The 16,781-nt window shown below is 52.7% G+C and overlaps 1 protein-coding gene and 1 long non-coding RNA gene across 6 annotated transcripts in view; one reads left to right on the top strand and one right to left on the bottom strand.

Moving 5' to 3' along the window:
* Positions 1–14,705, bottom strand: part of PAX7 (paired box 7) — an 89,147-nt gene extending 74,442 nt beyond the window's left edge. Inside the window, exons 1-5 of one of the 5 annotated variants that reach the window (XM_015296830.4) lie at positions 14,615–14,705; positions 14,212–14,431; positions 12,151–12,386; positions 11,432–11,561; positions 10,453–10,587 (exon numbers count right to left, since the gene is read on the bottom strand). In XM_015296830.4, coding sequence (XP_015152316.1) covers positions 10,453–10,587; positions 11,432–11,561; positions 12,151–12,386; positions 14,212–14,296 — 586 coding nt within the window. In that variant the 5' untranslated portion in view covers positions 14,297–14,431; positions 14,615–14,705. 5 annotated transcript variants of the gene reach the window in all.
* Positions 1,024–3,155, top strand: LOC121107387. The gene is made up of 3 exons (XR_005841462.1): positions 1,024–1,212; positions 1,423–1,535; positions 2,853–3,155. It is a non-coding gene; the product is annotated as an uncharacterized LOC121107387 (long non-coding RNA).
* Positions 14,706–16,781: the final 2,076 nt, after the last annotated feature.

The following is a 16,781-nucleotide window of genomic DNA, read 5'->3' as shown; positions in this document are numbered from 1 at the left end:
TCCCCTTCTGTTCGGTGGGGAACGACCCAAACTCCCCGCGGGGAGGGGGAAAAAAAGAAATGAGGGAGGCTGAAAAATCGACCTCCCCGAGAGGAAACGAGGGGATGGGCAAAGGGGGGGGGGGAAATCATCGGGAATCGGAGAGATTTCCTAAGCTAACCTGCTCGGGGACGGGGAGAAAAAGCCTTCCCCCAAAGGGCCGATCTCCCCCAAAGGGCCGATCTCCCCCAAAGAGTTGATCTCCCCCAACGGGCTGATTTCCCCGCTACTTCCAAGGACTCTCTGCTGCTCCTTTTCCTCCGTCCCTTCTCCCCCCGCCCCCTGCCTTCCCCCCTTTAGATCTCAGCGTGTTTGCTCTTGACTTCATCCACTAAGTCAATAGTTTGGAGATGCCCTCATCCTCAGAGGCCCGAGCCCCCGTGTCCCCTCCCTGTTTTCTCCTGCGGATAATGGCAGCCTTTTGTCGTGTAATCAAGCTCCCGAGGGGTTGGGAGACAGATATAGATTCTTGGCATTTGTCGGTGAAAATGAAAGCTGGATTAGGCAGAGGCGGCTGCACACTCCATGGTAAAGGACAACAACTATTCCCCCATTGAAAGTCCCATTCTGGTTTGGTTATTTTATCTTTAAAAGTTGTTTGTATTTCTAAAGTGGCTATTGATGCACTTAGAAAGTGTAGCAAGCTGTAAAGCCTCGCTTCAAATGAAAGGCGGACAGAGAAAAAAAAAAGGAGGAGGTTAAGGGGAGAAAACAGAGTGAGAAAAAATACCGTCATAAAAGGATGGAAAGGAGGGGGGGAGAGAGGGGAAGAGGGGGTAAAAGAGTTAAAAAGATCCAATTCTACCTAAAATAGGAGAGAAAAGTCACGAAGTCACAGCAGCCGGGGTTCGGCTCCGCTTTTTTCCCTTCCCGACGGGAGAACATCGCAGGGAGGAGAGGGGGGGCGGGGGGGGAAATCGGGTGGGAACCCTTTGGGAACCCTTTGGGAACCCCACCGGGGGGGGGGGGGTTTCCTCCGTTGGGGACCTTTGATTCTTTGCAACCGAACTGGAAAGCCGAAGCAGATCGGTGCTCTGCGCCGAAGTGATGCTATTCTCCAGCAACAAGCGCCCTGTTTTCTCCTTAACAGAGCTTTGCTGAGGCGCTAATGGGGAAGATTGCCCATCTCCGCGCTATTCACCTCTGCCCATTTTCTCTTGGGAAGCTTTGACGGTATAAATATATAATTCCCCCCCCCCCCCCCCTCCCCCTCCCTCCCGAACGTCGCTTGGATTTGACTCGATCTCCTCGTCCTTTGGACGTGTCTTAATCTGGGGCTGCGCCGTCCTTCCCTGCGCTGAACGGGAGGCAGAGAGGAGTGGGATATTTTGCTTTTAAAGGGAAGCGTTTGCCAAACGCCCGAACTTTTCCCCTCCTTTTCAGTTCCAGGGGTGGATATTGCAGTTTACCCGCTGCGAGCCGCACGCACAAGGGAGGGATTGCGGCTGGAAGGAGATTAAGGGGAAAACTCCAGGAAGAAGGAGCAGAGCGACGAGGTACGAACCGAATATTCACATTGCCCATCAAAAAAAAAAAATCAAACAAACAAACGAATAAATGAATGCGGCTTGAAATAGCTCGATTTGCTGCCGTTTAGCATCAAACGCTCCCCGAGAAGTGGGAGGAAAGAACTGAGAAGAATTCAGTTCCTAAATAAGGGATCCCTATTAAAAATAAGGCCGGCTTCCCCTAAATGCGTGGCCGTCTATATGGTGCCTTACAATCGCCAGCAGCTCCGGCTATCTGCCCTCTCTCGGATAATTTACACCATACAAAGGTTGGGGGCTATTAATCCCAGCCCCCCCACCCCCCATTCCTATTCATGTCAGTGTTTCTTTCTCTTTCCGAGCAATCATATGTGCTGGAAACAATTGTAGGGAATTTAAACATGACTGTCCCCTGAATATCCCTCGACATCGAAGTGTCCTTTGTACGCTCAACCTCTCCTTTTAGAGACGCTTCTACACTCCAAAATGCAAAATAATACAACCGTGGGCTGTATTAAAGAGCCAGCCTGGGCTCCGCTTGGGCTGATGGGACCCAAACCCCACCATTTCAAGTGAGTTTTATGGGATTTAAGGCCACTTCTGCTAACTTCAGGCGAGGCGAAAATTAACCCGAGCGCCTCAAGTTGCTCGCAACGCGATCCCGTCGAGTCAACTTTCCTCTCTCCTTTAATTCCCAATAAATATGCAAATCGATTCGTCCCCATTATGGGAACGGGGAAAAGAAATAGGTGGCGCAAATACTGTCGCTTCGGACTTTCGCCTCCGCTCGAGGTTTGGGTGCGGATGGAAACGGCAGTGGGGCAGGGGGAGGCCCCCATCCCATTCCCTTCTCCATTCCCATCCAAAGAAAGGAAAACAACCTTTTTTCAGACCCCCCGCCCCAAATCAAAGGGGGCAGCAGCGGGGACAGCGCTGCCACAACGCCCGTCGCGGCTCTGCCCCCGTCCCTATAGCGGTACAGCGGGGGAAAGGGGGGGGTGGCAGCCCCCCAGGAGCGCTCTAGGGGCCGTCCGATGGGATGTCACCCCCCCCTATACGCACACACACACGCTTTGGGGACAGCCGCCTCGCAGCTCTCCGTTTCCCCCTCCTCTCTCTCCCGTTTCAAGAAGCCACCGGGTCACTTTGATCCTCGATCTTTAGGGGCTCGGGACAAAGAAGCCACTGAAGGCTGAAGGCTGCCGGGTGTGTCCCCCCCCCCCTTCCCCTCCCCTCCCCACCTACCCCGAGCGGGAGCCTTGCAAACAGCCGTGCCCCCAACCCCACTCTTTTAGGGTCAGGCAAAGTGCTTCCTTCCAATTTTAGCAACAGCAACAACAAGCAAAGGAGAGAGAGAAAAAAAAAGAAGCCCAGAGAAGAGTGAAAACCAAGAAGGGCTTCCTCTGCCTTCCAGAGAGCCCCGGGGGCGGGGGGCAAAGGGATCGGATCTCCCCCCTCGCACCTCTGAGCATCCCTTCGTGCCTTCCGTGTCACCCTCACGCCGCGACCCCAAAGCCGCCCTGCGGGTTTTTCCATTCCTCCCTCTGTAGGAAGCGCGACCCTCTCTTTGAATGCCGATTATATTTTTCCCTCCGAAAGGAAAAAGAATAAAAGCCTTTTTATTTTTAATTGTTGTTTGTTTGTTTTTAAGCCCTTGACTGCCTTTCTCGGGCAGGTGGAGGTGAGCCAGGAGCACCCCTCGGGTCCTGCTGTTGCACGAAGGGAAACCCTCTATTTCCATCTCCAGGAAGGCTCGACAGGTGAAAATGAGTTCTTATCGCCATTATCAGCATTAATAGATATTTATGGTTTTGGGTTTTTTTTTTAACGACGAGAGCTTTGCTCCCCTTCATCACCCCGAGCCCCAAACCTCGGGCACAGCCGCACAGAAGGGATGAGCTCAGCCGTCCTATGCACAGCACAGAGCTGGGGAACCCTTCCCCTATAGCACTGCCATACAGCTCAGGAACGAGCCCAGGGTCCCCCCCTCTTCCCCCGCAGACCCTACAGAGCCTTTGCGACAATTCATCACAGGACCCAGAGCCATCCAAGCAAGTAATGTGCAGCCTCAGATCTGCTATGTCCCACAAGACAGAGCGCCTGCTAATTAATAGACAGTGATTCCTGCGAGCAGCCCGAACAGTCTGTAATATGATGAACTTCCTTTGTACCGGTGTCACCACAAATGTTTCTGATAAGGAAAAGCATCCAAGGATCAAAGACTATAAGCTTCTCAATTTCCTCAAGCTGCCTCTACTTTTCCTCACCTACTTTTTCTCTTCTCCCCTCCCTCTGCGCAGCCCCGACCCCTCTCCGTGAGCCCCGTTCTGCCTGAAAAAGCCCCAAATCCAACCCCGTCCCTTCCCCGTTTCTCCCCAACTCCCGGTGACAAATGTCTTTATAACCGGGCATTAGCTGACATCTCGTTTCTTTTGTGGCCAGCTCAGCGCCAGCCCCGGGGTGGGATGAGCCGAGGAGGAGGATGGGGGGTGAAGATGAGGAGGGTTTTTTTGGGGGGGGGGGGGGGAGTTGGGGGATGCAGCAGTTCTCCCTCGTGGCTCCACCGCATCCCCATCCCGAACCGAGCTGCCCAACCGCACCTGCGCTTCCGTGGTGCTTTATTTCTTATTCCGGACTGGTTTGGGATGGATGGGATGAGAGGTAACCCCCCCCCTTTCCCTTAAAGGACCACACCCCCCCACTCTGAGCACACATCGGAAGGGGAGCGGTGCCACCAAGGCCCGGCCGGCAGCTCGGAGCCGCGTCCCCATCGCTGCGCCCATTCCCTGCAGCTCCCAGCATCTCCTCACCCGCACTCCTCCAGAACAAAAAAAAAAAAAAAATTGAAAAAAAAAAAAAGGAAAAAGGAAAAATAAGAATAATAAAAAGAAAGAAAAACGAAAGAGTCCAAACCGAGCTGAAGTTCAGCTTAAATAAAAGAAGAAGGGGGAAAAAAAGGGAAAAAAAAATAAATCAAAGGCCATTGGCGGAGGGAAGAGTTATGTGGCAGCTGATGGAAACGGGCTGCTTTTTTTTTTTTTTTAAGAATAGTCTCTATAAATATATAATATCTCCAAAGCCCAGGTCTTAAGAGGGTCCCTTATTTGCTTCTTTCTTTTGTAGGAAACGTAATTTTCAGAAAGATGCTTCCCCCCCGCCTTACCCTAATGCTCGAGTAAGTACCTTACAGCTTTAAGGCTAGTGTTATATGTGCTTTAAAATCCTGCCATGTAAATTCCCCTGAAAAATTTGGAAAGCTTCTCGGGGGGGGTACGGGTGGGGGTGTTGGGGAGGGGGGCTGGAATGGAGGAGGGGGAGAAAGGGGAGGTTAATCCGGGTTTAATGCTATGATGCAGTCACAGGACCAGGGCTAGGCTGATTGTGTTATCTCTTCCCAACATTTGGGTCTCCCATATTTCACCCAGCCAAATAGCTGCGAGAAAAAAGTGCGTATGGAGGCACTCCTGACGCCTCAGGAAAATATGTTATTAATATCTAAATAACTTCCCAATACTGTCTCTAAATCTCCCCTTCACCACTCCAGATGATGAATTCGTTTGAAGTGTTCTCCCGTCTCATCTTTTCAGTGTCTCTCTCTCTCCCTTTTTTTTTATAACCAGGCTTATTTCAAACTGGTAAATATCTAATTCCTTTAACCACACTGCAGACACGTCTCTCCCCTCTTATATACAATTCTCATTTGCCGAGATCCAGATATAAAACAGAGAATAAACCCCAACACCGCCTTAAACTCCTTCTCAAAATCATTCGGGCGTCGGGAGCGCTTTTTTGGGGGGGGGGGGAGCACACCTGGATGGCACATCTGCCCCGCAGCCCTCCCGCTCCGCTCCGTCTCTCCTACCCCAATTACCACCGAAACCCCGGGATTAGAAATATATACCTTCCAGCTTCCTTCCTGCCCTCCTCTATCACGGCATCCATCTCCCCCCATAGCCGCTTCCTATCCCTCCCAGCGTATCGCGTAATCTACCATTCACCTTCAAATTAGAGATTATTATGGCTGCCTTGTATTTCCTTCCCCTTCCTGCTGAGCCGAACCCCCCCCTCGCTTCCCCGTACCCACATTCCCCTTTTTCTTTTCCCTTTTTCTCCAATTCAACCCATTCTTCTCCCCACCCACCGCCAAAAAGAAGGGGAGGGGACGCAGAAAACCCAAACAACCCCTGGATCACAAACATCTCCCTTATATTATTTCACTTCCCACTGTATAATTGAACCTCTCTCCCCGCATCCTTGTCTTAAGTTTGTTTTTTAAGACGTCTTGTATTAGATTATACTCGTTCATTCCCCCCTCCAACCTTATCTCTCCTCCTCTCTTCTCTCCTTCCCGTCACACTCGATTTAGGAAGGAGTTTATCTTGCAAACATTTGCCTACTTTGTTTATGTAGACCAGGTTCTGCAGCTACTTGTTCCCAAAAGCCACTGTTTGCCTTTGTAATTGTTATCTGTGTTTATTGTTGTACCTCATTTGTCTCAGCTTTTTTTGTGACATGTAAGCTCCGTGTGTGCTCACATCCATCCCCCCCCTCCCTTCTCCCTCTCCCTGTATTTTTTTCCCCTCTTCCCTCCCCTCTCCTCTCTCTCTCTCCCTGAAATATGCACAGAATAACTGAGCCTAAAGCCAATGAATTGCTTGACACTACCCTATCTCTTTCCTGCCCCCCATTATTAGAGCTGATCCCACTCGCAACACTCACAAATCCCGCCTGGTCTCTGTTTGATTAGATTGCCAACCTTTCGTAATCCCTTGATTTGATGAAGTGTCTGTTCCCCCCCATTTCCCCCCTAAACATACATTGACAGAGAAAGCGCTTGTTGGTTTTACAACGATGCAGATTGTTTGCTGATAAATGGACCCGAACCCCCCCCCGGCTCTCAGGGACAAAGCCACTTCCCAGGTGTGGCAGCGAGGGGTCGATCCCCCCCCACCCCCCCTATTTTTCCCCATATCCACTCCCCCGAATTTAATTAAATTTGGCAGGACCCGAACAGCCCCCTCTCCCCACCCCTTCCCCCCAAAAAGAAGCCCCTAAACTCTACACCAGGGACTGCTATCACATTAAATCATTAGCACCTCGGGGCGGGGGGGGGATAGGGGAGGCTCACACCTGTTCACGCTTCCAAAACCCCAATACAATTAAATGCTCCGCCGTGTCCATCTCTTCCAGCCGGGTTTCCCGATCCCATCCCAACCCCGAGCATTATTTCCACGGGGGGTGGGAAACACAGCGGTGCAGCCATTGGTGCCCCGTGCGCCATAAAGAGGAGCTCGGAAATAAAGAGGGAAGTAGGAAGGGGTTGTGTGTGTTTGGGGGGGGGGGGGGAGGTTGGATGCGAGAAGGTAATGAGTCATAAATAAATAATAAAAACTAATAAAACGATCGAAGTCATAAAAACACCGCGATAAGCGCTTAAAAAAATAATAATAATTAAAAAGAAAAAAAAAAGCCCGACGCGATAAATAATGCGTAATAACGCAAAGCCACCTGTCCGACCCCCGCCGCTCTGATCCCAAACCCTGCGGCCATCCCCGCCCTGTTTCAGCACGGCAGCCCCGAGCGGGACACCCGTGGCCGTAGGGTGACATGCAGAGGATGGGGGGGGGTCATTCCTTCGCTGGAGCTCATCCCCCTCCTCCCATCCCTTCCCCATCACCCACCGCCCCACATCTGCTTGTGATTAATACGAGGCCTCGCCCAAAGGGTGGGCACCGTCCTCAGCACCCCCTTAAATTTGGATATGGGGGGGGGGGGGGAGGAGGGGGGAATCGTTTCCCCATTCACCCCACACCCGGAGATGCGCTGCGGAGTCGTGGGGTGAACCAAAGGAGCGCATCACCCACGCGTGACCCTCCCTAATAAACCCCAAACAGTCACAATAAATAACAACAACGGCGAGAAAAAATAATAATAATAATAATAATAACTCACTCTTAACAAGGATAAAAAAAAAAAAAATAAAGTGAAGCCTCATGAATATATGCCCAGGGCTAGCTGGAGTGAGCCGTTTAAAGATGAAAGTGCAAAGAAATAAAGGCTCAATTTAATCTGCCTTAAAACCCTTCAACTTAACGTTTGTGCTGGGAACTCAGAGAGTGAGTACTGATTGGGGATAAATACATTTCTTAGCATGCCTTGGAGCTATTACACCCTTCTCCAACACAGCTCCCTATTCAACAGCCACAGTTTTCATTACCAGCTCTAATAAGTCTTAACATTATTAAATGCCAAGCAGACGATAGAAAGAAACAGGCGCAGGGTGGAAGCTTTCTTTAACACTTAAAAAGAGAGAGCATTTAGGGCTGTCTTCCTCCGGCTCCCCGCGAGGAGAACCCGCAAATGGAGCAAAGGCTTTTGGCAGGAGGAAAAAGGCCAAAACAAAGTTTCCCCCTCTCCTTTTTCTCCCCCCCCCCCCCCCCCGGCCGCAATCATCACGAAAATGCCTTTAAAAAAGGGGGGGGGGGGGGGGGGTGTGGAAAAAAAAAAGCGATAAATACATACACCCAGCGATAAATACTGGGTAAAGTGCCAGGAATGCGTTTATATATATTTATATCTCTCTATATAAATTTAATATCAAACTTCGCACGGTAAACGGGAACTGATCTCTAAGGGGGAATCGCTGTTCCCGGCTCTAAAAGGAAGAAGAAGGAACGGCAAAACACCGCCTCGGAGCTCTTTACGTACTGACCGCTCATCGCTTATCTTAATTGGGGCTGTTCGAAAGATTGCTCCATATCGGTGGCGGTCGTTATAATTGGTGTTGGTTTTTAATTGCTCCCATCGGAGCGCACGCAGCTCCGCACCCGGCTTCACCGCCGCCCGCTATTTCGGCAGCGCCGCAAAACGAGCGCTTTATTTTTAGGAGGTTTTGGCCCCAAATCCACGCAGAAGGAGGCGCAAATAAAACGAACGGGAGCCCAACAGCCCAGCAGTAGTGATTTATCTCCGGGAATGGGCGCTCCGAGGGCTGCGGCGAAGGGAATCTGCCCAAATCAGCGCCCGATTCCGTGCGGGTTCCGCAAAGAAGCGGCGCTTCGTTTTGATATTTTTTTTTTTTTTTCCGAGAGAAAACAAACGGGGCCGAAAATAACTAAAAAGAAACGATCGCGACGTTGAAAAACCATTTCTTTTCCGAGCGATGCGAGCCGGAGAAAAACCATCTCCCCGCAATGAAACCCAACGCATCGCGCGGTGACGCGGGGGCAGTTTTCCCCCGCACACAATGGCCCCGATTTGCAAATGAGCATCGCCTATTTCCAAATCACAAGCAACATTTTGCAACGTCCAACGGCTCGCCTTTTTTCCAACAGACGGTCCTATAATATTACAAAACTATCTAACAGCAGGGAGTTTTGAATAATTTATCTCCCTTTCTTCCCTTCCTTGGCCCTTTGTCCGAACTTTTTCTCCTCCTTGCAGAATTTTGAATGAGAATAGAGAAGCCCTCCCTCCCCCATCCCTTTACTCCATTTTTAAGGCAGCCGAGGGTTTTTCCCCTTCTTTTTTTCCCCTTTCTTCCCCCCCCCCCCCCCCCCCCCAACCCCTTTTTCTTTTTCTCCTTCCAGTGTTTGCTTTTGTGGCCGGGAATCTTTTGCTTATAAAGCTTCAATAGACTCGAAGGTCTTTGTAAGTGAAGTTCATCTTCAAGGTTGGAAAAAAAGAGAGAGAGAGAGGGGGAGAGAAAGGGAGAGAGGAGAGATCGGATCCTTAAAGAACCCCCTTTTGTGCACCTTCATTTAAACGTTTGATGGTGACACGGAGAAGCTTTTCTCTGCCCCCAATTCCCCGCACTTCAATATTCCCCCGCATTGTCCCGAATTGGGGAAACTTTGCAGCCAGTGGGAAACTTTGCAACGGATCGCTCTGCTTCTCACACCGTCATATGGGAGCTCTGTTGCCGATAGGGCAAATCGTCCCCAAACTCCGAGCCGTGCAACCCTCCAGGCCGCTTCCATCGCCATTTTGCCAGCAATTTTCGGGGGGGGAAATGATAGCAAAACCTCCATTCTTAAGGCACTTCTACGGGACTTTGCAATGACTGCTTTCCTCCCCCCAAAAAGCGCTGAGCTTTTGGACACGACGCGATCACTCCGTTCCCAAAGCCGTACCTCCTTCCCGTTCCTCAAACTTCCCCCTGGTTTCACACACCCTCATCGCCAAACTTCGGTTATTATCGCTAAAAATCCCGTTTTGCCCTCTATTTTTGGAAGGTGAGGAATCATCTCCCCCACCCAGCTTGCCAAAATGACATCTCCAAAGCACCACGAGCTTGAAAAACTTACATTCCCCCCCCCCCCACGAGAAACAAGTGCCAACCACGGGCTGTGACACCGGGTCCCCCCCCCCCCCCAACCAAGCTGCCCTCAAGCTTTCCACCAGCAGCCCCGGCTTTATTATCCCTATTTATTATTTCCCTATTTATTATTTCCCCCCGAGCCCCGCGCTGGTGGCTCTCACTGCAGCCCCACAGCAGCGCGCATCCCCGCGCTCTCTAATTGATATTGATTGGCCAAATCGGTCAACTGTCAGCCAGAGTTTCAGGGGACCACTTAGAGAGCAGGAGAGAAATCTGTTTAACAAATTCATTTAGGAATCGGAGATGCCTCCCCTCAGTCGTCTCCCTTTATAAATAATTGATCTGGAGCGGCCGCGAGCAAAACACCAACAGCTCTTCCTCGTGGGGATGAGAAAACATCGCGACCCCAAAGGCTGGGTACCACCAGCCCCAGCAGCATCACACCTTGGCTCTGCCATCAGTCCTATTTGGAAAGGACAGCTGTTTAGGCTCTGCAGCCAATCCCTTTCCTCTTATCGAGCTAAAAGTGGTGGGCCGTGTCCCAAAGGTTCCCCCTATCCTAAAGGTCCCCCCGGTCCAGCCTGGGGCACGCGTGGCCGCCTCTACCTTTGTCGCCCAGGATGCCATCTATGCTGTGCTTGGCCTTCTTCTCCCCGTCTTCCTCCTTCTTGTCGCAGTCCTCCTCTTCCTCTTTCTTCCCGAATTTGATGCGTAGCACACGGCTAATCGAACTCACTAAACCTCAGACAGTCAAAGACAAGAAGGCAAGTATAAGCTGCCTGGGAACGCATGGGGGGACCCAAGCTGGGGCCTCAGACACATGAAGGCCACCTGCACCTCTTTTCCCAGAGTTATACACCCACTCCCTCTGCCAACTACACTCAAGCAGCCCTCAGTTCACCCAAGCAATGCTAAGTTGGGCGCCTGAAGATGGATGCATTCATCACCCCACCCCAAAACACCTGGCCCCGCTCATGGGGTTGCATGTCCCAGGGTTCCCACCTGCTTTGTAGCAGGGAAAACGTCCCCAGCTCTTGGCTTGCACCCTCAGTGGGACCAGGAAAGGCCCAATAGTTTGGATTCAGCCTCCCCAGGGCCCCACTTCTGGGATCTGCGCCCTGCAGAGCAGGCTCAGCTCCCCTGGAGCAGAGAGGAACTCTGAACCAAAGGAACCAGGACCTAAAAATCATCCAGACCCTCAGCACAACTCAACACTGGGGTACAGCATCATCTTCAGTGAGCGATGGCATTCCTGAACGAATGGAAGAGCTGCTGTGTATCCCCAGTGAGCAAGCCATGGGCTGACGTCCCCTCGACCCTACTTTCCATGGGCTGACGTCCCCTCGACCCTACTTTCCATGGGCTGACGTCCCCTCGACCCTACTTTGGGGTCTACCCCATGCATGCTGTCCTCAGGTTGGAGACCCCCGGTTCACCCCAGGGAGCTGGAATAACTCGGGAAAACTGCTTTGGTTTGCATCCCTCCCCATGCAGAGCAAGGAGCAAGAGGATGCTGGAGACGACCATGCCTCAAAACAGCTTTTTGGGACCGTGGCGGGGCCTTATGGCCAAGCTGCCTTCTCACCTGAGGGCACAGTGCTGCGGTCGCAGTGTCCGTCCTTCAGCAGCCTGTCCCGGATCTCCCAGCTGAACATCCCAGGGTTCTCCCTCTTGTATTCCTCGATTTTCTTCTCCACGTCGGGAGTCGCAACCTGCTTTTGTGGTCAATGGCCACCGGTGCGTGCGTGTGCGGAGAGAGGGAAGGGGAGAGAGAAAAAGCCCTTTTAATTGAAAAATTAAGCCAGGCTGCCAGTTTTGGGGGGGAGGGGGGGGGAAGAAGTGGAATTCGAGGGGTGGGAAGGAGGAAAATAAAGGTGGGAAGAGGTGTAGTGTAGTCCCTCAGGTGTGGATTCCATTTGTCCTCCTTAAAATTAAAGTGGACGGAGGACAAGGAGAGAGCGAGGATGGGTTTAACCTGAGATGGAAGCAGGGAAGGGGTGCAAGGGATGGTCTTTGGGGCGGCTGTGTAAACCCTAAAGCAAACCGGGGCCAAACGAAACGCTCGAGCGCTTGCCACTTGTTGCACGCTGAAAACCCCGTTAATTTATTCTCATCCCGCTGCCCGGCTCCGCTTTCTCCCCCATCCGATTGTGCAAACCGTACCTTTGCTCAAAACCCGTTCGCTTCGTTCATCCCTAAATTCACCCCCTCTCCTCCCAAGATAAGAACTTCCCCCCCCCCCCCCCCCGGCTGCTTCCTAACGCTGCGTATCGGGCCCGTAGCGTGGCCCCACATTGCACTCACCCTGGGCTTGCTGCCCCCGATGGCCCCGGGCCGGATGGAGCCCGTCTCTTGGTACCTGCAGAGGATTTTGGAAACGCAGCCGTGGGAGACCCTCAGCTGCCTGGAGATCACGCAGGGCCGGATGCCGTGGTGAGCCATCTCCACGATCTTATGGCGGATGTGGTTGGGCAGTGGGCGCCCGTTGATGAAAACCCCTCCGAGTTGGTTCACCCGGCCCTGGCCCAGCGGGGTGGACACTGGGAATGGGGAGGAGGGGGGAAAAAAAGGTGAAAAAGGGCAAAAAAAAACCCGTCAGAATTCCACGCATCCCTCCCCGCGCCTCCGGTTCGCATCCCAGGGATTTGCACCTCTTCAGTGTGCCCTAAAATCGGGGGGGGAAACTCTCCTATCCCATGGAATTGGTTTTTATCCCGTATCCCCGCGGTGCCCTTCGCTGTAGGGGAAAGTTTTCCCGTTGAAAATAGAAGGAGCCGCGCATCGCGTCGCCCCTCTCTCCCCCTCCGGGTTACAGAGCGCGTCTTTTGGGCATTTCACACCTCCGCTTTGAACCTGAGCCGAAAGAGGAGAAGGTTTAAAACCTCCCCGCAAAACCAAATAGGATAAAAGGGGGAAAAAAGTTCACACTTTCCCCCAAAGCGCGCAGCGCTCCGCGCTCCCAATGAGGGACTCCGCGCTCCGATTAATGAGGGGCTCTCTGTTTGCGACCCAACTTTTTGGGTATGGGCTCTCGAAATCCCCTCGAGGGTTCCTTTCTACGGCTTCGGAGGAGCCGCGATGCGCAGCACCTGCGGGGTCGGTATCTCCGGCTGTAGATTTCGGAGATTAATTCGATTTCACAGGCATCGAAATTAGGGGTGAGGGGGGGGGGGGGGGGGGTGGAAGTTTAAAGGGAAAAAAAAATAGGAAGGGAAGAACTCAGCTGCGCAATTTGCAGCGAGGCTGGAGGGGGCGAGGGGGTGATTTTCTCTTTACAAAGAAAAGTCGATTCCAGAAATTGCCTCGCGATTTAACAAGAATCATGCACCACTAATTCAAAGTCACTTGGCCAGCACTCCCTGGATATATCATTATCGACAGATAACACTCGAGTGGCCAATTTTACATTCAAGAGGTACTAAAACCGCCGCCCGCTCTCTCTTTTCATTATTCCCAGTCATGTTGTGCAAATATTGTTGTAATCCTTTGATCCTTTCCCTTGCCGTCTGTTTTACTTCATTTGCTACAGAAAAGCACTTCAGCAAATCCCCCCAGCTTGTATGTTTTGCAGTCTGCGTGGCTTTCCCCAGCTTGGAGTTTGCCCACTTGATCACGGTCTGTATGAAATTCTCCTCTTTAATAAATGCGGGCAGAGGGGCTCCCGCTTTAATTTTAATTGTCTATTTTTAATCGTTTAATTTATTATTATTTGTTAGTATCATCATCATCGTCATCCCCTCGCACAGCTTTGGGCAGAAATCACAAACCGGGCGGCCGCACAAAGGGAAAGAAGGCGACGGGGGAAGTTGGTTGCTCCGCGAGCGGAGATGTCATCCCCGTGGATGGCACTTCTCGAGGTGACAGCTCCCATTTCCCCCCCTTCTCCTCGGCCGAAGCCGCCCCGAACGGAGCGCCGCATCCCTTCCCAGCCCCAAAGCTCCGCGTTTGGCTTTTATTTTCCTGGGGTGAAGTTGGAAGCAATCGGTTTTTCTCGCCTTCTTTCCTCCTCCTTTCTTCCTTTCCTCTTTTCCTTCCCTATAGGGCCGGGACTGTTGGAGTTCGGAAAATGGTAATAGTAACCATACTAATAAGGGGGCGATCCTGGCTTCTGAAAGCCGGCGCCTCACTACTTGAAACGGGAGGAGAAATAAAGAGCAAAGCGGCACAGCTGCTCGGGGAAAGGCGCGGCGTGGGAAAGGAGCTCCAACCGCCCCAAAGTTGGATGCTCCGCACGGGACCCCCCGGCTTTAAGCTCCATCCTCACCCGGCTCACCTCTCCCCGGCTTCAAACCCATCCCAAACGCATCCGTTTGAGGGTGTCCCCCCCACCCCCTCCTCGTACCCCCCTTATACATATATACCTACCTTCCAAAGGGAAGCCGGTGCGCGGGTAGTTCTGCCCCGGCGCCGGGCGCATCATCCGCGGTACCGTCCCGGGGAGCGCTGCCATAGCGGGGGGCGGCGGAGCGGCTCCGTGCGGAGCGGGGTCACCCCCGAACCCCGGGGAGAGCCGAGAGACGTGGGGGGCTCTCCTCTCGGTGGTCCCCGTGAGGCTGAAGGCTTTCGGAGGTCTCCCAGCCCGCGGCTGTTAAAAAAGAACAAGCAACCAAACAAACAAGGAAGAAATCATCGCTCCGAAACAACAGCAACAACAAGAAAAAAATCGCCGTCGGAATAATCATAACGAGGCGGGGGTGAAACGATGGGGGGGGTGGGGGGGGGTGTATGTGGAGTGGGGGGGATGGGGAGGGGGGGGGAAATCACCCACCAGAAATCCCTCGGAAAGTTTTCGGGCTATGTCACAACCGGCCTGAGCGGGCGCTCCGGAGGAATGTAACCCAGACTGCAGGGAGAAGCAGACACATCCAAAGTTGCCTCGGTGCTGGGCTGGGCTTAGGGATGGGGGGGCGTAGGGGGAGCTGAGTTTCCCCCCCCCATCCCCTCCTCCCCTTAAGCTGAGGTTTTTTTCCCCCCTTATTTTCTTATCGCTGCTTTATTTTTTTGCCTCCCCCACCTCCCCCCCCCCCCACCTCTTTTTTTTAATTTTTATTATTATTATTATTATTTTATTCGGTGCTTTGGGGATGGGTGGGAGGAGGGTTTGGAAGTTGTTAAAGAGCCCAACTTGGGGCGGTGGGGAGGATAGAACGATCCCCAGCGCTGTGATAGGCTCCGGCCCCTTTCTTTTATTCATGACCGGGGAAGGGGGTACCGCGCCGGGGCTGAGGGACCAATAAGAGGCAGCAGTTTCCCAACGCGCAGGCAAATCTACGGGCTCGGGTTATTTTGTTATACGCTATTATTCATTACTAGGCTTGGCTTCCTTTTGATGGAAAGCTGGGGCTCTGCCCCCCTCCCTTCCCCCCCACCCCCATCCTTCCCCACCTCCCCCCGGCCCTTTTTTTTAATATATTGGTGAGGAAAACTTTAGGATAAAAGATTTGTTTTCTTTTTTTTTTTTTTTTTTTGGCTCCACGGACTTCAGCACTCGGCAGGCTGGAGCATCCCGAAGGGGTCACATCCTGCCCCAGGTTCCATATATACCGAATCCCCCATAGCACACAACCCCCCCCCCCCCCCCCCAAACTCCCAGGAGCTTCTGGGGTGGGGTTTGGGGTGATGGGTTCCAAATATGCCAACCCCCCCCCGTAGCAAACGGCCCCCCCGAAGCTTCTGGGGTGGGGTTTGGGGTGATGGGTTCCAAATATACCAAACCCCCCCCGTAGCAAACGGCCCCCCCTCCGAAGCTTCTGGGGTGGGGTTGGGGGTGATGGGTTTCATCCCCACTGTTCTCAGCGTTTGAGGATGCGTCGCACCTGCCTTTCCCCTGAGAAAACAGCATTCCTTTCACATCACCCCCCCGTATATAGGGCCGAAATGAGACCCAAACCCCTCCGCTCTGCGCTCGGCGGCTCCCGACGCACCTCCTTCATTAGCATCCTTAATGAATTGGATCATCCCAACCGGTCCCGTTGGGTACAACGCGGTTCTCCCCCGAACTACCCTCTCGCTCGCTCCTTGCCGTCACCCAGGTGCCATAGGGGCGGCTCCCGGCCCGCTGACCCGGGACGGGCTGAACAAATACCCAATGTTTTCCCCCAAAAAAGTGGGAGCGGGGCAGGAATCCTCCTCTCAGCGGGGCATGACGCCAGGGCTCGCGAACCCTTTTGTTTGCAGCTGTAAAAGGACTTTCCGTGCAAACCGCTGGAAACTTCTCTTTTCCCCTCCTTAAAAAAAAAAAAGAAAGAAGAGTCCTGGGGGGAAATGAAGCAGCCAGAGCCACTTCTGAGCTGTCTGGACCTAAAATGCGGTCCCTAAATTACCCCCTCTCTCCCCTGAGGGCATCACCACCCCCTAATCCGCCCCCCCCTCCCCTCCTTTCCCCCCCCCTTTTCTTTTTCTGTGCTTTGAAATTAAAGCGCAGGGGACCCCTCCCGGCCCCACCGCATCTTCATCGCTCACACTCTTCCTCTGCCCCTCTCCCCGCCTTCTATGTGTAGATATATAAATATGGTTGGAAATCTAAACTTCGTACCGAAAATACTCGGAGAAATAAGTAGGAAAAGGGGGAAGAAAACGTGAGGGGAAAAGGGGGGAAAGAGGAGAGAGGAAAGAGGAAGAAAAGGGGGGGAAGGGGAGAAAATGGAGAGGAAGGGGGAAAGGAAAAAAAGGAAGAGGGGGAGGAAGGGGGAAAAAGGGGGGGGGGAAATGAGGGAAAAGGGAGCAAATAAAGGGGAAGGAAAAGAAAGGGGGGAAAAGAGGAACGCCGAAATTCTTCCCGAGGTGTCAAATTCCTCCCAAAGTCTCCTAATCTCAGCCCCGTGGGTTGGGGCTCCGGCAAACGAAAATAAAGACCCTCTCCCCCCCCCCCCCCCAACCTCCCTTATCCGGCCCAAAAGTGCCGATTCTTGAAGTTTTAGGCACAAAAAATAACG

Source organism: Gallus gallus, chromosome 21 (assembly GCF_016699485.2).
Source record: "Gallus gallus isolate bGalGal1 chromosome 21, bGalGal1.mat.broiler.GRCg7b, whole genome shotgun sequence".
NCBI classification, from domain to species: Eukaryota; Metazoa; Chordata; class Aves; order Galliformes; family Phasianidae; genus Gallus; species Gallus gallus.
This window is presented reverse-complemented; position numbering and strand designations above follow the sequence as displayed.